General features: G+C 43.9%; 1 protein-coding gene across 3 annotated transcripts; it reads right to left on the reverse strand.

Annotated features, from left to right (window-relative positions):
• Positions 1-423: 423 nt before the first annotated feature.
• On the reverse strand, positions 424-16,975 carry LOC118097356 (uncharacterized). Of its 3 annotated transcripts, XM_088657693.1 has the most exons (11): positions 16,401-16,974; positions 13,726-13,847; positions 11,794-11,839; positions 11,641-11,678; positions 10,899-11,545; positions 7,374-7,479; positions 6,601-6,747; positions 5,976-6,036; positions 4,934-5,100; positions 4,335-4,436; positions 424-2,717 (listed from the first exon to the last, which is right to left on the reverse strand). In XM_088657693.1, the coding sequence occupies exons 1-11, from the start codon at positions 16,651-16,653 to the stop codon at positions 2,595-2,597; spliced, it is 1,812 nt and encodes a 603-aa protein (XP_088513819.1). In that variant the 5' UTR covers positions 16,654-16,974; the 3' UTR covers positions 424-2,594. The 3 variants fall into 3 exon arrangements, with proteins under 3 accessions (XP_088513819.1, XP_088513821.1, XP_088513820.1); XM_088657695.1 differs by lacking the exon at positions 6,601-6,747 and having other exon boundaries at positions 16,401-16,975; XM_088657694.1 differs by lacking the exon at positions 4,335-4,436 and having other exon boundaries at positions 16,401-16,973.
• Between the last annotated feature and the right edge of the window lie 6,470 nt (positions 16,976-23,445).

Consider the following 23,445-nt stretch of genomic DNA (forward strand, 5'->3'; position numbering starts at 1 on the left):
TTCAAAGTCTAACTTTCATAATCCACTAGAGCAAAAAAAAATGTTTCTTACTGTGTATCACTAGGCCTATTTTGTACAAGTTATTTTGTGGATTCATTGCCAAGATGATTTTTGACTTTTACACATATTATCCACAGCCAGCCTACAAATTCACCACCACTAATACAACCTCACACACATAGAATCATAAAACTGTAGAGTTTGAAGGGATCCCAAGGGTCATCTAGTCCAACCCCCTGCAATGCAGGAATCTCAACATGTGGTCCCCCATCCAATGCTTAGCTTTGCAATGTACTAGCAGTTTTATGTACAAATTTATGTACAAGTGCACCTTAGAACTGCAGTCTTGGAATCCTGATGCACCATTTTTATTTGCTGATTCTGGAGGAACTACACAGCATTTCCTCTGCATTTGGAAGAATGTCACCTTTTAAATATATATTCTTTATTAGATCATTAAAGCACTGACAACCAAAATTCCAACTAGTTACATAAAAAGTAACTATTAACATTACAGCAAATTAAAGACAGCACAGGGTAGTCCATTAAGCTTATAATCCCAGAACATTACAAAAAAATGCCCATCTTTCCATAAACTTATTGGATTGATCCGCACGTTTTCTCTTATAGTAGGTTGTACATCTTATGGTAGAGGGTGTACTTTTAAGCCAAAAATCACCTGGAGTCATTAAAACAGCAGTCATCTTCAACTTCAGTCAACCAAACAGTTCAAAGAAAAATAAACTACCGTACATGGAAAAAACCCCAAAACTTTCTCAACACAATAATCGAAAAAGTGCATTTACGAATATTTACCATTTATGAGGTTCATCTTATTATACACAATTTTTTGTTTGAAAAAATATATTTCCCATGGACATCAGTGGGAATTCTCCACATTTACCAATTGTTGGATATATTCAATTTGCTTTTTTTTAATTACAAAAACATTATTAGTATCGTATTGCTCCATGTGTAGCAACTAATGAAGTTTCACAGAAACCACTAACTTAAGAACCAAAGCTTACCAAAAGAAAGAGCAACATTTGTAACCGGACATAGAGCTATGAGCAAGTTGTTGAACAAAGAGCTAAAGCAGGTCTTGGTGTGCAGAGAGGGAGAGAAGGGGAAATCTCAAAGTGGAACCACTGTACTGTACACAGTATATTCCAGCTAACTTTTGTCTATCATTAAACAGATCTGGCAGGTGTTTGTATTCCCTAGCCCCCCAAAAACCTGTTTGACTTGCAGAAAACAAAAGAAAGTTGTATTCACTCCATGGGAAATGAGCTCTCTTAAAAAAAAATATTGCCCAACAGGAGTCTTCTTGAAACTTCTCTCTCTCTCTCTCTCTCTCTCTCTCTCTCTCTCTGGTGGGCACGGTTTTGGGGGAAATGCACCATGGGTCAAAGTGAACCCTCTGGCAGGCCAAGATTGGCCCATAGCCTGAAGGTTTCCCATCCCTGTCCTGGGTCCAATCAAAAAGATCCATAAATATAGGATGTCTGAAGCTGTCATGTCAGAACAATGGCTGCAATTCAGCTCCAACCCCAAAGGGTTTCAGCACAATGAACTTTGGACTGGATTGTGGCAGATGCTAGGTAGATTTTAGATTTCACTGCTTAAACAGGAAGGAAGGAAGGAAGGAAGGAAGGAAGGAAGGAAGGAAGGAAGGAAGGAAGGAAGGAAGGAAGGAAAGATTCATGATGCAAAGAAAATTGCACCTGTTGAACTGAACTGCAGTCTACAAAAGCTTGTGCAATATTAAATGTCTTCATCCTGGAGATGATACAAGAGGTTTGTATGTATGTTTGTTTGTTTACATAATACTGTATTGAGAGCTTTCACCAAAAATTCAGTGTGCAGAATTATGGGGGAGCAGTTTTCACTCAGCCGTGGTGAGTCACTTGCCCAGCTCCGTTTGTCCGGTTCCAGATTTGTCTGTGCATTTCTCGTACACGCTCAAAACAACCTCCATAAACTTTGATTGCATCAATAAACAAAGCATTGCGGCTTTGCTGAAAATACACCCTCAGATCAAGGGTGGCTTTGTTTCCGCCAGGTTCATGCCAGAGATAAAATGCAGGTGTCCGCCAATGAGATATGGAAGCCCTCCCTCTGCAGGGGATCAGTTTGAATTTTTGCATGGCAATAATCTGTGCTCATATACCACCTGCTCCATGGACCACCATCCATTAAGGAGCATCTTCTCCTGCACTTGATATTTTGAGAGCAAGGTCATTGAAGGCAGGGGAGAAGACCTCAAAGCTTCTCTATCTGACACATATGGCTTGGGGAAATAAAGCCAGCCTTTCCCATCTATAATCTTCAGTGCTCTTCCACTACAATTTTTCTGAGGACATGAATTCAGCAAAGCCCAAGCCTTCACAGGTTCAAAGACTTTTACTGTCTATTTTCAAGCTGTTCTTTCGCCAACAGCCTGGCAGAAATGGCACTCCAGATTTCTTGAAGTCCATCGAGGCATTCCGCGGGCTTCAAATCGCCAAGTATACAAAGCCTGAAAAAACATCCGATATATCAGCAACCAATGTTCTGGGAAGTCCATTGCTTCCTGGTGTGCTTAAGTGTCCTGTTCACATTGCACTTTCATGGAAATGGTCGAGGAAGCTTGGAAAAGAAACCACTGGTGGCTCCACATCTTCTCCTTGTAAATACAGAAGGGCGATTTCATCTAGTCCAGAGAGCAAGCTGTAATCCTGGACAAAGCAAAAGTATTCAATCAGTCTCTTTTCCTAACATGGACAAGAGCTATGCATAAGCCAGGCTTCCACAGAATCTCAGCAAAGCTGTATTGATGGAAGGATCTGCATTTCCTAAGGATATCAGCTTTAATTAAAAAACAAACAAAAAACAAAGGGTATTTCTACTTTTGAAGGTTGCAATGATATATGAGGCCGGGGGGGGGGGACTGCGGACTAATGAAACCCCAAAATCCCCAGAGGCTGCTGAAGAAGACTCTCAGGGGGCAAAGGTGGAACTTCATTGTCCCCTACAGCCTACTGCCAAGGCTGGGTTCTGCAAGTTTGCAACAGAAGCTGGCTGTGCCAAGTACAGATTGCCTGGTGCTTTGTGATGCCATGTATATTCAACCTTCTCTCCTGCCCTCAATCCCTAGAGTTATTTTGCAACTTCATTAGTGTGATCTGGGCTTAAAAAAAAAATAACAATGAGGCAATGTGTATATGTTTCATTTAATTAAAGGATACAAATTTTCACATTTTTTTGTAACTAAGTTTTTAAGCTCTGTTTAAAGTTTTTTTTTTCAAAAAAACTGTTGCAGCCAAGCATGGGAACTTAGGTTGAAGGGCAAGTAGATAATAATACTGTACAGTCATACCTCGGTTTGAGTATTTTCAGTTTAAGTACTCCGCGGACCTGTCTGGAACGGATTAATCCACTTTCCATTACTTTCAATGGGAAAGTTCGCTTCAGGTTAAGTACGCTTCAGGTTAAGTATGTACTTCCGGAACCAATTACATTCATACTTCAGGTTAAGTACGCTTCAGGCTGAGTACTCCGTGGACCCGTCTGGAACAGATTAATCCACTTTCCATTACTTTCAATGGGAAAGTTCGCTTCAGGTTAAGTACGCTTCAGGTTAAGTACAGACTTCTGGAACCAATTGTGTTTGTAAACCGAGGTACCACTGTAATAATAATAATACAGTGGTACCTCAGTTTATGAACACAATTGGTTCCGGAAGTCTGTTCATAAACTGAAGCGTTCATAAACTGAAGTGAACTTTCCCATTGAAAGTAATGGAAAGTGGATTAATCCGTTCCAGACGGTCCGCGGAGTACTCAACCTGAAGCGTACTTAACCCAAAGCATGGGTGTAATTGGTTCCAGAAGTCTGTTCACAAACTGAAGCAAACCTTCCCATTGAAAGTAATGGAAAATGAATTAATCCGTTCCAGATGGGTCCGCGGCATTCGTAAACTGAAAATTCGTAAACCGAGGTGTTCATAAACCGAGGTTCCACTGTAGTAGTAGTAGTAGTAATAATAATACGATAATAATAATAATAATAATAATAATAATAATAATAAATATATTAAAAAACTAGGTTTTTCTTTAAATGCAAACTGGACTGAATTTCTCCCACATTCCTACTCCTAAGTAACAACAACAACAACAACAATTTATCATTTATACCCCGCCAATCTGGCTGGGTTTATGACTGAATGCTTCGTTCTATTTCCTTTCTCTCTTTCATCCATAATACCTAAGGACCACACACAGACAAAAACTGGCAAAGCAACCAATCCTCTTGCAGTTTACTTGCCACCCTTTTCACCAACCCAATAGAATTACCTGGTGCCTTTGGGGCCTGTGAGTTTGGAAAAAACACATCAGTTCATTATTTTGCTGGACTTTCGCAAAATAATTTGAAACTCGACTTGATGAGTTTGTTCCCTAGGAAAAGAATAAGAGGATAGTCATAGTCCCCTGGTTTGGATACAGCTTTTGTGCAGACATTATGCCCAGAGGAGATCCCAGCAAAACATGTCAATGAAAGAACAGGTACATGTATCAAAAACACTATCTCCGGAACCAAGAGCAATTTAATACATGGGTTCCTAGCAGAGTGGCCGTGTGCAGCCAATTGGAAGCCCCGCCGGATGTTCGGCTTCCAAAAATAGTTCGCAAACCGGAACACTCACTTCCGGGTTTGCAGCGTTCGGGAGCCAATACGTTTGGGAACAAAGCTGTTTGATTTGTACCGCAAATCCTTTTTAAAAAAAAAAAAAATGTGTGGAAAGCCTCTGGCAGTTGGCAAAACTCTCTCTTCTGATAGGAGAAAGGATACAAGTGAGCAGAAGGGAAAGACCTGGAGAGAAAAAGACCCCACAACCACTCCAAAATCCATCATAAAATCAAGCTGCATCTCTGTTTGAGACGAAAGCACTTACTTGCCCCCATGGGTTTGCTCCCATTTGTATCAAGCACTTGATGCCACTCAGTATTTGATCCTTATGGAGGTTCAGAAGCTTCCACGTCTCGGCCGAGAGATGGTGGGTATCCGAGTCCATCGCGAGAGCGCAGTGAGCCATACCTGCACACTGTATTGGTGTTAAGCCTGTTTAGAGAGGAGCAGAAGGAACATTAGACACTGCAGGCCAAACCAGACGTGTGCTTAGCATGTAGCATCTTCAATAATTATAGGCATGTGCAAGCCCAATTCACAGTGGGAAAACAACAGAGAGTGGAGGCTCGTACCGTCACTGTCTTACTGTGGTTGGAACAGAGATCCCATCTCTTTCCCCATGTGCTACTAGGAGACTGAGGGGGGGGGAATATAATGTTCAGTTTCTGTTAATTGGTTCTCATGGGAAACTTACAGATTCTTGCTTAACACAATTAACTCAAGGCAGTGTCAATTTACTCTTGGCAGAAAGCCAAGGTCTGCCTGGCCTGGAAACAGCTCTCTGATTGGTTAATGACCAGCACTGAACTCTGTTATCTAGGAATGCTAGCACAGTTGTTTCTTGTTGGGTGTTAGGAGTAGGAGTGCTGCGTATGGTTGGAGAGAGAGAGACAGAGAGGATTTATTTTGCTTTGCTTTGCATGCAGAAACTCTGCTGCTGTTATTTTCTTTTAATAAATCCTGTAAATAGTTATTCTGCATCTAGTTGACTAGTCATTTCCACCTCAACTAGCTTCTGCGCTGTGCAGGAAAACTCTGCTACGTTTGGGCTAAAGCCACTAGAGCTATGCCTGACACTTCAAAATTCTAAGATATAATTGGGGGGGGGGGTGAATAGATACGTTCCCCCCCCATCACACACACTGCCTTCCCAGTAAACATTGGGCTCCCCCATGTCTGCAGTTAATTAAGGAAAAGGAAGATATGTAGCTGCATTCTATGTATATTAGATGCATGCCTTGATTGACAGATTGTATCCTAAGGGGCAGGAAGAGAGTTCCCTATCCTCACCAAACTTCTCCACATACCCTGATTGTCGGTTGCGTCTACTTCAACATGGATGCCAACTTCCTGGCAGCTTTTCAAGACCTGCCATGGAAAAAGAGACGTGGCTACTTTAAATATCCTGACTTCAGGCCGCAGTAAGAGTGGACCAAACAGCCGCAAAAAGGATAGGCATGGACAAATCTCTCAAGTGTTGGTTTCTCTTCGTTTCTCATTTTTCTAATCTTAAATTTAGGTCCCATTTCTGCAGAAAGTTGCACTTTTTTAATAATTAAAAAAATCGTACGAATTCACCTGCGTTTAGTGCAAAGCTCTCATAATAAACACATTTTTGTATGCAGTTTTGACATACTGGTATATATGCAGTTTCCACTGATATCATACATTTCCCATATTATTTTTATTAATATATGCATATGCATGCACACACATTTTTGTACACAGTCCTTGGCTTGAGAACTTCACTGCAAAATTCATAGTGGTGGTAATTTTGAAGCATGGCTGTGCTTCAGGCTGCATAATATTTCAGGAAGTACAGATTAGGTAGGTTTGGGTTTAAAGGTGACCTGGATTGAATTTCTCCCCCATCCCTACCTCAAATTAATAGACATAGAACCCAACCAGGCCCCACTTTCAAACCCTACTTACTTCCAAGACTCTCAGATAGCCCTTCTCAGCACAGAGGTGCAAGGGAGTCTTCTCTGAGCTGTCCCTCGCGTTTACATCAGCACCCAGAGAGAGCAGGTCGCTGGCAATAAGATGATGGTTCTTTTGAGCTGCTATGTGCAACGCAGTCTTTGAAGGATTTAAAAAAAGATGGGGAAGGAGGGATAGAAATTTTGAGCTATTCACAAAATGAGAGTGGCACCTTGTCAGTGTGTTGTTAATATCGCAACTGCTGCAATTTAGCAAGCAATAATCTTTACATCCATGCAAAGGGAAGAAAGCCTGTGTCCCCCCCCCCCCCGCCCTCCCTTCCGGGATGCTGCTAGACTACAATTCCCAAACCACTCCTGATCACTGACTGGGGCTGACTGAAGTTGAAGTCCTAGCATATTTTGACAGCCGCAGATTCCTCCTCTCTGCTCTAGGCTGTAATAGGTTTCCTACCGCTGGTAGAGGAACAAGTGCAGGAGCAAGGGAGTGTGGCATGGAAAAAACGAAGACCCACCACTCCATTTCCCCTTATGGGCTCCCTCCCCTTGCACCTTAAGATACTTTTCATTCACAGAATGACACTCTTATTCTGTTGACCTTTGGCGGATTAGTGGACAAATGGTTTCTGCATTTTTTTAAAAAATGCAGCTTGCAACTCTTCATTAACACCCCCCCTCCTTTTTGCTCTATTTCATGTGGTCCATTTCTATAAAATTACCGACAGCTGCCCTGCAAACAGCCTTCTGCTAAAAAGTGGCTCGTACCTGTTTCGCTGCGTTCTTCCCATCAAGTCTGTTGAGATGTGCAAACCGCCTTGCCAGCGCATACGCCAGCGCCCTTTTCCCCTGAGAAACAGCCTCGTGAAGAAGCCTGGACAGAAGGGGAGAGAAAGAGAGAGGAGATTTGGTTTGGTTTCAGAAATGCCACGGGTGGTTCCAGGCCCTCTAAGTGTCCCTGTTTTCCAAGAACAGTCCTGAATATACAGAAGCTGTCCCGGTTTCTGATTTGATCCTGGAATGTTCCTCTTTTCCTTAGGACTTCCCTATTTTCATCGAAGAAATGTTGGAGGATCTGGAGTTATGCAACCACAGAGCCAAGGAGACAAGTAACTATGCAACCTTTGGAAGACATCCGAATGAAGCTGTATAGGTTTTTTTTTTTTAAATGTTTAATGTTTTATTATGTTTTTATATATGTTGGAAGCTGCCTAGAGTAGCTGGGGCAACACTGTCATATAAGTGGGGCATAAATAATAAAATTGTTGTTGTTGTTGTTGAATAAGATGCCCCTATTTTCATCGGAGAAATGTTGGGGGGTATGTGGTTCTGCAAAACAGAGAGAAACAGCAAGGGAGGAGAGGCAGCTTGAAATCAAATGAGCGCTTCTGCTGCTGGGCAAATGCCAAAAGCATATTTTCACAGGCTCATAGGACGTTGCCTTCCACTGAGATGCCGGGGATTGAACCTAGGACCTTCTGCATGCAAAGCAGATGCTCTTCCACTGAGCTATGGCCCTTCCCCAGATACGATCCCCACCCCTACTATTTGCAAATTCAACAAATAGTAACATAGGAAGCTGCTTTATGCCGAGTCAGCCCATTGGTCAGTCTAGTTCAATACTGCCTACACCAGGCTTCCCCAAACTAAGGCCTGGTGCCGTATGCGGCCCGCGAGGCTCTTTTATGTGGCCCCCGGCACCCCCCGCCACCCACTGCTGCTGCCTGCTCTTAACGGCGCGGCAGCTCACTTCCAGGTCACCGGAGCGTCGGATATAGCTTGTGCACATGCACAAGCATCATTTCCAGCGCACTTCTGGGTCGGAGGAGGCCCATGTGCATGTGCACAAGCTATTTCTGGTGTTCCGGCGACCCGGAAGTGTGCTGGAAATCGTGTGTGCACACGCGTATGGGTGCACGCTCCCATGTGCTCCGGCCCCCAACGTGATTGGCGCTGGCGGCACCGGCCCTTGGTGACATAAGTTTGGGGACCCCTGGCCTACACTGACTGCCAACATCTCTCAAGGGTTGCAGATGAGAAAACTCCTTCCTCTGCATGGAGATTAAACTTGTGGGAGACTGAATTTAAGACTAGCAAAACATGAAACAAAAATGGGGACGGGGGACGGGAACACTACCCCACCCCTAGATATCTATCCAAGCCCCAATACTTTCTTCCTTGGAGGTTTTTAAGGCAGAGGTTGGTTGGTCATCTGTCATGGATGCTTTAGTTGAGATTCCTGCATTGCAGGGGGTTGGACTAGATGACCCTCAGGATCCCTTCCAACTCTACAATTCTATGATTCTATGATACATAGAACCATAGATTCTATACACACCAGTGGTATGCTAGTTCAAAGTTATTCAGTTTCAAAATAAGGGGCACTGCCTCGCTTTGACTCAGCTCTGAAAGAGGAAAGGGATTTCCCTTTATTTTAGATCTAAGATTTAGAAGCAAATATTTGCAAGAGAAACAAACATAGTTCTACTGAAGTGGCTCATAAAATGTTCCAGTTCCAGTGAATAGGCCCTCTGGGTTCTCTGGAAATCTCCTTCCTGTTCCCTTATCAGTGACCTGACGCTGCTGGATAACCTCCCCATTCAGATTTATGGCCATCATGTTTGAAAATAAGGAAAGAAAGAAAATCGATGACAGAGAAGCACCATCAGCTTCTGCCTCTGCAAGAACAATGATAATGACATATTGGTAAGTTGGCAATAAGAGGAATAGTAAAGCTAGTGCCGTAGTTGAGAGGATAAGCAGAGGGCTTACTCCCAAACACATCTACAATATGGGGATAATAATACCCATAAACCTGCTTGGACCAACTATATAGCAGTAAGATAGCTTCCAGGTTTCCCCAACCCCTTTTTCAAGATAGATCAGCCTTCCCCAAGCTGGTGAAGGCTGATCTATGTTTTGGACTACAACTCCCAGGCTGGTGCTGATGGGACTTGTAGTCCAAAACATCTGGAAGGCACCAGCTTGGTAAAAGCTGGGCTATTTTAGGTTTAAAACCTGGATGTGATGGAAAGTCCTCAAGGACTGTGGTTTTTAGCAGTCTAGAGTGCAGGAGATATTATTCAGACTGAATTGTTAGAACCTGCTGGGTGTAGCACGGAGTTCCAATTGCCCCAGGGGCTGCTGGGGCAAAGAAACATAATGGAAGATCCCCTTTCACCCTTAAAAAAAAATATAAAGGTCAGCTGTTCTTCAGATCTGCCTCCGGCGCTAAGTGGAATACAAGTCGCATCCTTGTAAGGCAGAGAGCAGGAGTAAAAAACAAAGAAAAAGTGTGTGGTGGTCTGTTAGCAATGCTGGAGATTCCTTTTAGGTGACATGCTAGTTGAAGAGTTAAAAGAAGCCAGCTGGAGTAGTATTACCTAGTGATTAAAGGGCATGCAGACACCATAAACAAAACCCCAGCTTTAGCTGTAGTTCAGTATTATAGCATCTGCTTTGCATGCAGAAGGTTCCAGTTTCCCCTTTTCAATTTTCAATCCCTTTCCAGTTTCAATCCCAGGTACCTACTGGTAAAACTGGGAGAGATTTCTTTTTGAAACCCTGGACAGCCACTGCCAGACAGTGTATGCAATATTCAGCTAGATGGACCCAGTGGCCTGCCTCTAGAAGGCAGCATCCTTTTTAAATTAGCTCTTTATTAGCCCTTTATTCCAGCTCATGAGGACTAGAATCTTCCTTTATTTTTAAGGGAAGAGATCCAACTCAGTGGCAGAACACCTGCTTTGTGTACAGATGGTATCTCTCAGTAGGGGTGGGAGAGAACCCTGTCTGAAATTCTGGAGAGTCACTGCCAGCAGTGTAGACAATGCTGAGCTAGACGGACCTATGGACTTAGAAATTTCCTATGATATATCTACTGTATAAGAAAGTCCTCCAGATCCAGGATCCCTTCCTTGGATGGTGTAAAACTCGAGTTTTCAAGCCATGGCATTCACTAAAATTCATTACCAAATTCTTCCCTCCCCTTTCTCCCCATTTGGCTTCAGGTTTGTTGGGGGACGGTACTGCCCCCTCCTCACTTTTTTTTTGCATATGTTACTCTGAACATTGCAATGGACACTGGTCAGAAAGTAAACATAGACTCACAGCAGCTCTCAGGATACATCTGTGAACCGCAATGAAATGAAACAAAGGCCATGGGGGAAAGGTAGCAAGAATCATGGGGTGGGGCGTATAATCATTCCATCACCCAAGTTACAAAGGGTTTTGTTAAAAGATGTTTTAACTTTTTAAAGTATTGACAGGCGCAAAACCAAACCGCTGACCAACCTGTTCCCATTTCTATCCGGCATGAGCAACTTGTCCACCGAGATGCTCCTGAGCCGACTCTCCTCGCGGCAGAGCTGGAATTGGAAGAAAGAAATGGCAGAGGCCTCCTGGCCCATGAAAGACCACGCACTTGCCTTCAGGTATCCCCCGCCATGCAAGGCAGCAGTGTTCTCTTCCAAAGTCTCTGGCAAAGCCTGCCCCAGTGGGTCATGGCAGTGAGGCCTAATCTCCTTGGCAAAGCCTTGGGAACTCTCCCCGGGATGTTCAACAGACCAATTCCCCAGCCAGCATCTTTCTTCCACGCGAGAATTCTGGAATGTGTCGATCAGATCCAGACGTTGTTGCATCTTTCTGCAATCAAATCCATAGGAGATAACAGCACGTGGATGAGTCAATGCGCCAGAAGTAGACAACGGCTGAAATTCGACAGGCTCCCAGCTGCTTCTCAGCCAGTCGCCATCGGGTTGCGAGTTGCTGTTGGCTTCCCACCCGGAAGGCTGAAATCCCTGGGTCGCACCATGAGGGAACTGCATAGGCAAATGAGGCTCTAGCTTGGAGTGGCTCTCGTTTAGGTCTTCCTGCAGTACTTCGACTAGGATGTCCAAGTCCTCTGTGCTTTTTAAGGCTGTCTGAGCCTGACAGCAGTTCTTTAAAAAGAAGAGAAAGAGATGAAAATGTGAGGTCTGCGGTCTTATTTGCTTGGGAAATGCTGGCTACGGAAGAGAGAAAGTGTCCCACATACTTGCTTATGATGCCTTTCTGAGTGAGCTCTTTTTTTCCCTGTGCAGGAAGAAAGAAATATATAAATATCTACAGGTATTCACTTACCAAAACAGTTAAAGCTAGGGTTTTTGCAAGTATGGTTGCCCCATACACACAGAACTTTTTTCTTTACCTGTTCTTCCTGAAGACCTTTTGGTATTTGCTTTTGCAGGTGTTTCCTATGGGGGGAAATGTATTTGGGAAATTATCAACCTCAATTAGATAGATCAGCCTCAACCTAGTGCCCTCCAGAAGTTTTGGACTATAACTCCCATCAGTCCCAGCCAGCACAATTGTAGACAGACTGTCTGAGACGTCTCACTGACTGGGGCAAAAGCTGAAAAAATGGCAGTGACACAAGCAGGGGAAGCCTTGTGAACTCAAGGTGATCCCTTCTATAAATCCATCCCCAGTTGTAATTAACTTTTCTCTTCCAGAGAAGTAGCCCAGAAATTCACACTTTAATTCACACTAAGACATCTATCTTAGTGGAACAATAGATGTCAATACTGAACACAAAGTTTGATTCCCCGACCACCATCCCACCAGTACTAGAAAAGTGAACTAGGGTGCTTTAAGACAGGGTCATAATTGGTAAACGAGTCTTGGCATTTAGTGGTATATAAATTAACTGAAAACTAATACTACAAAAACAGCAACAAGCAATAATTTAGCAAAATGATCAAGAACATAAAGGAAATATTACTGGCATGGAAATCTATCAGAGGTGATACCACCAGGAAGAAATAGGAATAAAAGGGTAGAAATTAGTCACCTTTTAGGAAAAATTATTACTCTATAGCGTTTGGGGCACTTTTAGTGGAGAATGTGGTTGTTTATTTGCATGTATGGAAGAGTGGGAGACAGACAGAACTGACCTAGGGATGCAACAGATCCCAAGGGGAAATTCTCTTGTGCAAGCACCACTGAGACGAGCAGGCACTATAGGCCTTTCCTCCAATGATGCTTGTGCAGGAGATCTTCCCTTTGCACTGTGTCTTCAGCTACTGTACTAATGCTCTTTATTAAGCACCCTTGACAATGTAAAAAGGTAAAGGGACCCCTGACCATTAGATCCAGTCGTGACCGACTCTGGGTTGCGGCGCTCATCTCGCTTTATTGGCGAAGGGAGCCGACGTACAGCTTCCAGGTCATGTGGCCAGCATGACAAAGCCACTTCTGGCGAACCAGAGCAGCACACAGAAACACTGTTTACCTTCCTGCTGTAGCGGTACCTATTTATCTACTTGCCCTTTGACGTGCTTTCAAACTGCTAGGTTGGCAGGAGCTGGGACCGAACAACAGGAGCTTACCGGTACCCTGTCGCAGGGATTCAAACTGCCGACCTTCCGATCGGCAAACCCTAGGCTCTGACAAAGGGCTTATATATAATGTGACAGCAGAGGAAGCCAAATAAAGGAAAAGCTACCTTATCACTTGTACCCCAGAAGATTGCTGTAGCCTGTGGAAAAGCATCTCCTGCAAGTTGCAAAGATCTCAGAAGCATGCTTTGCAGTTGCTCAGAGAAGGTTTTGAGTGTGGCTACCCCTGTTCTATGGAATGGCAAGAGGTACCCCACTATCTGCACTTTCCGGAAACAATCGAAAACGTTTTCTTTGTTCCAACAGGCTGAATAAATGAGTCTTTGCATGGGGGGGTTCCATTCCTGGCCCCCACGTGCATTGGCAGAGCACACATAAGCCCTTTCTGCTCCTACCCCTGCCTCTTCCAGGCCCAAAAGGACCCACATGCCGTTGGCCATGCATCAACTGCACACACCTAAAATGTTCTCCACCTGCACAGGGTTGTTTTATTTTTATTTTAAAGGTATCCGCTGTTTTTTAATAAATTAATCACAATGATGAAAGGAAATGGGGCAGAGGTAAGCAGGAAGAACATGGAGTTAATTAATGGAAGGAAGTGTGTATCTCCATCTTGGGAATCATAATAATTTCGGTTGGCCCCATAGCCTAGCAAAACCAGGGAAAGTGCAAGGGTCATCTCACACTGGGAACAGCCCAATCTTCATTATCCTCATGATCAGGAAATGGGGTGGGTATCTTACCCTGATGTCACTGGACTCTGTCCCTTTGGAGAGACGGATTTTTCTCAGCAGTTCACACACCGGCATTTTTACCCTCACGCCCACATACTGCTTCTTGGGGGCACCCACAGTCAATGCTGAACCTGGAAAGATAAATAAGTCAAAAGGTGGTGACTGCTGGCTTGTTTATTCATGCATTTACAGAGGGCCTGTTCCATGCTTCTCCGCTGGTGTACCCAAAGCAGTATACAAACACCACTGTATAAACCAAATTGGTAATTAAAAAACGGTTTACAAAAACAACCCAGAACATAAACAATGGCATCTGAGGTTCTGTGAACCTGGGAATCTTTAGCAGAGTTCTTTTCCTCCTTGCTAAAGTACAATTCCCAGGATGCTTTGGATGGAAGCCATGATGGTAAAAGGAGCATGAAAGCAATACAGCTTTTTCAGTATAGAGATGACCTAAGTGTTGCCCAGCTATGCCCTTTGGCAGGCAATGCAATCATTTCTACTCTTGTGCGCTTGTTTGGAGGAAAGTTTTGTTTAGGAGCCATGTATTTCAGCATACTGGCCCTGCAATATGCTTTTACCGTGTTTCTCATATCATAAGACATGTCTTATATTTATTTTTTCCTCAAAAAAACACACTATGGCTTATTTTCAAGGGATGTCTTATTTTTTTCCTCCTCCTCCTGCTGCGGCCGGCATTGCTGCTGCGCCTATCACTATGTCTTATTTTCGGGGTATGGCTTATATTCTTGAATGCTTAAAAATCCTGCTATGGCTTATTTTATAGGTATGTCTTAAAATATGAGAAACAGGGTATTTCTCTCACCTGAGTGGGGGTGATTGAAATACTTTTGCTACCCTAGTGGATTCCACCAGCCTCTGCATATTCGCTGACAACAGGAAATTCCTTGAAGTCCTGCCAATTTCAAAATGCTTGGCACTCAAAAGACTCCCCATGAATAATGATAAGCATCTTATTAATCAAGTCTTCCTATCACCACCATCAACACTTCTAGGAACTGGTCATGGAGAACAATGTTTGGGCCCAGAGCCTGCCTGGAATACAGAGAACATTGCAATCCCAGTTTGGGGATGGGCAAATCTGTCAATGTTGGTTTCTCATTTTCCCCCAATCTTGAGTTCAGTTCTCCACATTTTCACATCAGTCTGCATTAAAAAAAAAAGGTTTTAATCATCACTATTTTAAGGTGTATTTCTCTTAATACACACTATTTTATACCATACTCTTGCACCAAATACACATTTTTGCAAATCAATGTTTCCTAATAGAACACATTCCTGAATTCAGCTTCCCAGGTCATGTGGCCAGCATGACAAAGCCGCTTCTGGCGAACCAGAGCAGCATACGGAAACGCCGTTTACCTTCCCGCTGTAGCGGTTCCTATTTATCTACTTGCACTTTGACGTGCTTTCGAACTGCTAGGTTGGCAGGAGCTGGGACCAAGCGACGGGAGCTCACCCCGTCACAGGGATTCGAACCGCCAACCTTCTGATCAGCAAGCCCTAGGCTCTGAGGCTTAACCCACAGCGCCACCTGCGTCCCATAGAAATTAATAGAAATTAATTAATGGAAATTAATAGGGACTTGCTATTTTCGGGAATATTGGGAAATAATAAAGTAAAAAGTAACAATCAAGAGTTGTGTAAAGGTAAAGGTAAAGGGACCCCTGACCTGAAGAGTTGTATAAGATCATGATTTTAGCTGGAATGGCAGTTATTGCTCTAGGATGGAAAGAAAAAGCTAAGTGGAATATGGAAAAATGGAACGATTATGTTTTTTGAATATGTACAATCAGAAATATTTGCACAGATAGCGGCAGAGGATAGATGGGAAAATAAATGCCAAAAAATCACAAACAAGTGGACATTTTATAGGAACTGGGTAGAAAGGGGAGAAGCCAACCCGAATATACAAGCACAAATGAACAGACTGTGTACATGATTAAAGATATGAAGAAGGAAGTCCCGAACAGGGGGGAGGGTGGGAACGGAGGGGGGAGGACTGGGGGAAAAGAAAAAAAAAGGCAAATTGTAAAGATACATGGAATTAACTTATGCTTTTGTTATGTAAACCTAGTAAAATAAATAAAAAAATAAAAAATAAATAGGATGTAACACTAAAAAAACACCAAAACAAAACAAACACCAAAAACAAAACACCACAGGGCACAATGCAAAACAATCTAATCTAATGCACAGTGCAGATGTGCACAAGTCACTTCTGTGTTCTTCCAAAAACACTGCAGGAAATCCCCTTCACATTGCAGGCCAATAGAGATTGCAACACACTTATATAGGAAGCTGCCTTACACTCCACAAAACTACCCACCTGCCTAGCTCAGTACTGTTTGCACAGACTTGCAGTGGCTCTCAAGGATTTCTGCCGCAGAATCTCTCTGAGCCCTCCCTGGATTTGCCAGGGATTGAGCCAGGGACCTTTTGCATGCATACCAAGCGCCCTACCCCTAAGCTACGTCCCTTCCCTTATATACCAAGGGCACTTCCTATATACTCAGGTCACTACCCCCAGGGAATTTCTCTTGCACACTAACATATATCACAAGAAGCAGGTCAGAAATCAGTCCGTTTTATTGCCTGATGAAACGACCGCAAATCATATTGCACGACAGTATTCAATTATGCACAGAAAGGTTTCATCTTACCTCTCCTGGCAGGCAGCTCCTGAACCTTAGCTGGAGAAGTATCCCAGGTAGTGGATTCCACACCGCTGAGTTCGGTTAATCCAGAGGCTGGTAAAGATGGGCTCTGTTGAAAATAGCTTTTGGGACTGGCTGTTTCCCCTGGCATAGGAGACCCCTGGTCTTCTGCATAGCCATAACCTTCCTTGGCACAGATATCTGGGCTGACTGTCAATGGCTGGGTATCCGACTGAACTACTTTCACCAGCGCTTCCATCCTGCAGAAACAAGATTACATTCCCTCAATGAGGCTCACTTTCCTACTCATTGCCAAGGGTGCATGATTCCGCATGTCAGCGCGATCACTGTCCAAACTAAACTCCCACTAACTGGGAGGAATTCTCGGTGGCGACCAAGCTTCGGTCGTCTGTTCCCCTATGCGTAGAAGCTGGTTTGAGACAGCATCCCCTGACATTACTTGCTCATGAAAGCAAGAGGGAAAATGTTTACAGGGATAAAATCAATCTGGATTGTAACCTGTCAGGTTCTGGAAGCTGTTTCTGGGTGTTTCAAAGGTGGTTCCCTGCCTACTTTCTTTTTAAAAAAGAAAAAGAAAAAAAATAATTTATACCCAGGTAACTCTGGACAGACGTCAGCTGTCAGTAAGAAACCACACCCTGTTTCCCAATTAAGCTGTAGAAGCAGCTGACTGACAGATAACGTAGGCGGCAAAAGGCAGAAAAACAATGCAAAAAAACATAATTGGCAGCGGCACGGAATGATCCTGCTAGCAGAGCGCAGGGGGAAGCAAACACCTCGCACTCTGTTATACAACTCGGACAACCCCAGACCTAGACCTTGCAGTGTAAGGTACTGCTCACAGCTCACGGTTTGCTCGAGGCCCTCAAAAAGTACGTGCTCTGACTGCTTCCCCTCCACACACCTTGTTTCCACTAGAGGGGAGCAACCTTCCCGTTCAAAAGCACAAAGAGATTCACAGCTATCAGGAGTCCACTAGGGTTGCCATGGTAACTATTCAGTCACTACTGCCTCAAGGGAAGGAGCTAGGCCTCAAGCCTGCCCCCCTGTTTAATTGAAACATTCTGCCTACAGTTCCAGTTGTGTGAACATAGGAAGGTGCCTTATACTATCAGGCAACTGGTCATTGCATGCACCAGTGGTAGTAACCCTGGGGTCCGGCAGAAGTAGCTGGATCCAGCGCCAGCCAGTGGGCAGGGATGATGGGAGGTGAAGTTCAGCAACATCTGAAGGACCACAAGGTCTGGATTATAGGACATGAGGTCTTCTCCATCCCAATGTGTCCTGAATATTTTCCCCTTTTAATGTGCCCCCTCCCCTACATTCCTAGGAAAGAAAAAAAGAAATGGCCAGGATTGCATTTGCACTTAGGACACAGCTGAGGGCCAGCAGCAGGGAACAAGGATGCAGGCTAAACCCCAAAACAATTTCCCCCCCATTGTATCGGGACACAACCACAACAAAATATTATCGTTTCTTCTTCTTATGAAGCAATAGTGCAACCGTACATGTCTTTGCTTTAGCAAATTGGGTCCTTCATAAACAGAGGGCACGCGTTGCAGTGGGACCCAGCAACCAGGCCTTGTGTTGTGCGTGGGATCATTGAGCAGCCACAACACCCTATTCATGGTCCCTCGGATCTGGGAGCAATTGGGCTAGCGAGATGCCAATCGAAGCAATTCGAGGGACCACTATTTAAACGCTGCACGTGGCCCGGAGCTTTCTCTTTCGGGCCTCTGTGCATCGGAACAACACCTTTGTGTTCGCTGCCAACCCAAAAGAATCAGCGATCCTTTGTGGAGAGCAGTCTACTAACAGAGATGGTGAATTGTTTCAATTTTCCATTTCTTTCATTTTCCCAGTCAATTTTCCTTAGCTTAATTCATTTTATGTTAAATACCCCCCACCCTTCCCCACCCTCCCTCCCTTTATCTTTGCTAGGGCCTTTGGCCCGGGGCGGGGGTCCCCCCCTTCCAGATTTAATTGCCCTACCTCTGCCGCGGCCACAGCATTGAGGTCTCACAAAGCCAAGCTGCGATTTTGCCCCCTTTGGGGTTTTGAGCGGCTTTTGAGCTCCTAAAGGAGCGTGCGCTTGGCTGTCATTTTCTTCACTGCGTTTGCAGCGGTGAGGCTTGCCGCGGCAACTTTGAAGCCTGCGGTAACGCGGGTCGGAATTTTTCTTGCTCTCTTATGTTGATAATGGTTATGTTGCAGGCATTACACCAGTGACCTGATGAGAGTTGGTGTCCTGCAACATCTGGAGGAAACCCTTTGTGGTTGGGTTGTGTGAGTCTGCAGATGGGTAGCTGTGCTAGTCACCTTGCAGAAAAACAGCAGGCACAGGATATATAATCCAAGAGAAAGGTTAAACAACATGAATGAGACCATTTTAACGATTAGAATCTCAACCCACCAAGACTTCCAGTTCATAAATGTATGTTCCTTCTACAGTGGACGAGCATCTTTCCCCTGCTCCCCTCTCTACAGGCCAGACAAACACTATGATTGGTGTTGGTGCTGACCTTTAAAGCCCTAAACAGCCTCGGTCATGTATACCTGAAGGAGCGTCTCCACCCCCCATCCTTCTGCCCAGACACTGAGGTCCAGTGCCGAGGGTTCCCTCTGGCGCTTCTGGCGGTTCCCTCACTGCGAGAAGTGAGGTTACAGGGAACCACGCAGAGGGCCTTCTCGGTAGTGGCGCCCACCCTGTGGAACACCCTCCCACCAGATGTCAAAGGAAAAAACAACTACCAGACTTTTAGAAGACATCTGAAGGCAGCCCTGTTTAAGGAAGCTTTTAATATCTGAAGGACTATTGTATTTTAACATTTTGTTGGTAGCAGCCCAGAGTGGCTGGGGAAACCCAGAGAGATGGCAGGGTATAAATAAATAAATATATTATTATTATTATTATTATTATTATTATTATTATTAACTCTAGCTCAAGTGCCAGGAGAAAAGGATTTGTGGGAGTATGAATGACTCACTGGGAAAATCCTAAATGTTTTCCCTGGCTTTCATCAGACAGGCATGAAAGTAAGACACAGGGTGTTCACGTGGCTTATTTCGGGAAAGACAGCGGCACCCATTTTGCCCAGAGGGAAAGAGTCAGGTCTCATCAACAGAAACATGTCTGAACCTTCCTGGGTAAAGTGAGTTGACTTCAAGCTGGAGTTCAAGAGACATTCACTAATGGTTTTTTTGTTTTACCAACTAAAGGTAAGCCCTAGTGAAAAACCAAGATCTGTGTCAGAGGTCCAATGAAATGGAAGATCAAGAGATGTAGAAAACCTCTCTTTAAATGCAACCAGCTTTGTTTAATCATCATCATCATCAATATTACATTTATTTATTTTGTATGCTGCCCTATACTTGGAGATCTCAGGGCGGTTCACAACATAAAATTACAATATAAAAACACAGAATACATAATAAAGACAAAGACAAAAACAACCAAATAAACCCCCTTTCCACAACACATTTAAAAGGGCACCAGATGTCCATCAGCCCAAGGCCTGGCTAAATAGGAATGTTTTCACCTGGTGCCTAAAGTAAGGTTACCAGACGTCCCCGTTTCCCAGGGACAGTCCCTGGATTTACAAATCAGTCCCCTGACAAAATCCATCTATTTAGTAGGAAGTTGAAAAGCGTCCCCGGATTCATTGAAAAAAATCTGGTAACCTTACCCTAAAGGTGTACAATGAAGTCGCCCGGTGAACTTCCCTGGGGAGAGCATTCCACAAACGGGAACCACTGCAGAAAAGGCCCGTTCTTGTGTTGCCACCTTCCGGACCTCACGTGGAGGAGGTACACAAAGAAAGGCCTCAGAGGATGATCTCAGGGTCCAGGCAGGTTCATATGGAGAAAGGTGGTTCTTGATGTATTGCGGTCCTGAGCTGTTTAAGGCTTTATAGGTCAAAAACAACATTTTGAAAGGGCCCAGAAACTAATCTGTAGCCAATGCAGTCAGACCAGGATTGGTGCAATATGCTCAAACCATCTTGCCCTAGTGAGCAACTTGGCTGCTGAATTCTGCACTAGGACCCCTCTAAATCCATCTCAGCCATTTAAGCCAGGCATCCCCAAACTGCGGCCCTCCAGATGTTTTGGCCTACAACTCCCATGATCCTTAGCTAACAGGACCAGTGGTCAGGGATGATGGGAATTGTAGTCCAAAACATCTGGAGGGCCGAAGTTTGGGGATGCCTGATTTAAGCCAACACCCTTTCTTAACAGCAACTGTTTAAATACAAGAAGCCAGAGCTTCTTTTTTTGGGGGGGGGGGAGAACACAGAGGATATAGAGATTTATATTTGCATTCTAATAATTATTTCAAAATCTGCACCTGTATGCATAAATTAGCATATCCATACATGGGCATTGCATGCAGACCAGTGTTTTCTTTTGTTTTCCCTGAAATCTCTGCACCCCTTTGCATTTTTTTTTAAAAAAGTCCTTATGAAAATTCATCAGCATTTCAGTGCATATTTCTCATGATATACCTAAGGGCCACATTCCCTTCTAGGCAACGTTGCGAGGGCCACTCTGCCAGTGCTGGGCAGGACCACCAGCAACGGTGTGAGGAGCAAGAAATGTTTACTCACACATTCCTCTCTTTCCTTACTCCAGGCAAGAAAAAAGTACAGTGGTGCCTCGCTAGACGAATTTAATTCGTTCCACAGGTCTTTTCTTATAATGAAAAATTCATCTAGCGAATCCCATAGGAATGCATTGATTTTTTTTTTAATTTTTGATTTTTTTGCCCATAGGAACACATTAATTGAATTTCAATGCATTCCTATGGGAAACCGCGATTCGCTAGACGAATTTTTCATAAAACGAATTCGTCTAGCGAGGCAACCTCCGCTCGAAAAATCCTTTCGTTAAGCGGAAATTTAGTTAAGCAGGGCATTCGTTAAGCGAGAAACCACTGTAAATCAGAGTTCCAGGACACATTCCAGCCAGTCAGGAACACTCAGGGAGGGTCCATTTACTAAGATCAGGCAAACCTCTACTAATTTTTGTGCGCACGTTCATCATCTGCAGAGCAGCTATTTCACATTCATCAGGGATAACAATGGACAAAGACAAGCACAGACAACCGGGGGGGGGGGAGGTAGAACTGGGCAGGAAATCTCCCCCCCCCCCGGGCCACGTTTGTTATTTTTGCAGCATAAGCCTAATAAAGTCAATGTTTTCAAAAAGGTCTGAGTGCGTCTTCAGGGCACTATATATTAGGATTGCAATCTTTTACTATGATTGGCCTTCCTTATGTGCCTTTCCCAGCAGCCCAATAGGCAGAAATTAAGCAGGTGGAGATTTCCATGGCATGCATGACGAGAGAGTGATGGAAGAAGCTTCCTCATTTTTCTGTGTCAGTCAATCGCCAGGCAATGAGGTTGTCTTTGTCTTGTACTTCTCCATTTAGCAGCACCCAGCTGTAAAGCCTTCCATAAGAGGTCAAGAGGCTGATGCTGTTCTTGTAAGACTCTCTACTGACACCTAGTGGCTTAGCGGAGAGTATGGTCACTTCTCACCGTTTAATGACTTTTCAACGGGTGAATTGGCAATTTCCATACCCTCCAACATTTCTCCAATGAAAATAGGGGCATCTTGAGGAAAAGGATCAAATCAGAAACTGGGACAGCTTCTCTAAATCAGGGACGTCCCTGGAAAGTTGGGACACTTGGAGGCCTGCGTTACTGGAAGCTGGGATTCATAGAATTGCAGAGCTGGGAGGGACCACGAGGGTCATCCAGTCCAACCCCCTACAATGCATGATCCCAAGACTGAGTTTAAGTCTCATGCTCTACTGACTGCGCTATCCCAGAGAGATGGTGGGGGGATCTTTTAAAGTGTGAATTGGTGGGAAATGGAGATTCTGGAGAAAATCTATGCAGCGCTAGCTTGCTTATTCAACTTGTTTTTCTACTTTAGCAATATATAATAACATTCTCAACTTAGGGCACAATAGTTTTGTATAATCAAAGCTGCAAAAACAAACAAACCCTACTTCTAGAGAGATGCAAACTACTGCAAAAAAGCCACTTTTAAGTATCTGCATTTTAGGTTTTGTTTCCTGAGAAGCAGGAAAAATAAAAGTTGAAAATATAAAACAGCAACTTTTATAATAAGCAAGTGGGAAAATGCATTATTTGCACAGAAACCGTATTAAGGAGTAGCAGCATATTGGGACATGGAAGCAAACTTTATAACAGCAATGAAAATATGCATGTTATATATGGCTGCAGTACACACAGGAATTACCGTATTTTTCTGTGTATAAGACTCCCCCATGTATAAGACGCCCCCTATTTTTGGGGACTCCAAATTAAGAAAACACCCCTCAGCACTACCCATGTATAAGATGAGCCCCAATTTCAAACCTAACTTTTTGGGTTTTTTTTTTTTTTTAAAAAACCACCTAGTCTTATACACGGAAAAATATGGTATTGTTTGCCAATCCTGCAGATTGTCTTGTATAAAGTTATCCATACTACATTTTGAATATGCAAAGCCTCGTTTTCCAAAGCATTATACTCATTCCGTAAAGGAAAATATTTCATGGAAGAAGTTTTTCAGTGTTCCCAAATCTTTCCAATTTTTCCAATGGAAAGGGCGGGAGAGTCCTAAGGGGGGGGGGACTGTTCCCCTCCCCATTTTTTAAACTTCCTCTCCACCCCAGCCCCAGGAATTCACATTTATATTTCAGTCCAGTATGTAAAGAGATTCACACACACAATGGCTGTCCTATCACCTCTCTAGCCCACTGCTGCTACGATGGACCAAAATCCTGCTTGTGTCCCTCCATCCTGCCAACAGCACATTGTATCTCCAATTAGACCATGTTTTAGTTCCCCCCCCTCTCTCCAAGCTGACCTCTCCCCTCACAGTAGTTGTGCTTCTTATGGATATTCTGCTGTTGACCCTTCTCCTTAAGAAGTTAGAATATTTATGAACATTGTGGTTGCTTTTGTCCTTTGCCCCTCATTTCTACGGCACAGGGCTTGTACCAGCAAAACATTCCATG

This window comes from Zootoca vivipara, chromosome 14, assembly GCF_965207765.1.
Source record: "Zootoca vivipara chromosome 14, rZooViv2.hap1.1, whole genome shotgun sequence".
Taxonomy (NCBI): domain Eukaryota; kingdom Metazoa; phylum Chordata; class Lepidosauria; order Squamata; family Lacertidae; genus Zootoca; species Zootoca vivipara.

Coding starts and splice junctions, on each gene's coding strand:
- LOC118097356 (XM_088657693.1), bottom strand. CDS start 16,653: ATGGAAGCGCTGGTGAAAGTAGTTCAGTCGGATACCCAGCCATTGACA. Junction 5,101..5,975: donor AGACGCAACCGACAATCAGG/GTATGTGGAGAA, acceptor CTCTCTAAACAG/GCTTAACACCAATACAGTGT. Junction 4,437..4,933: donor GAGCAAACCCATGGGGGCAA/GTAAGTGCTTTC, acceptor TTCTTTTCCTAG/GGAACAAACTCATCAAGTCG.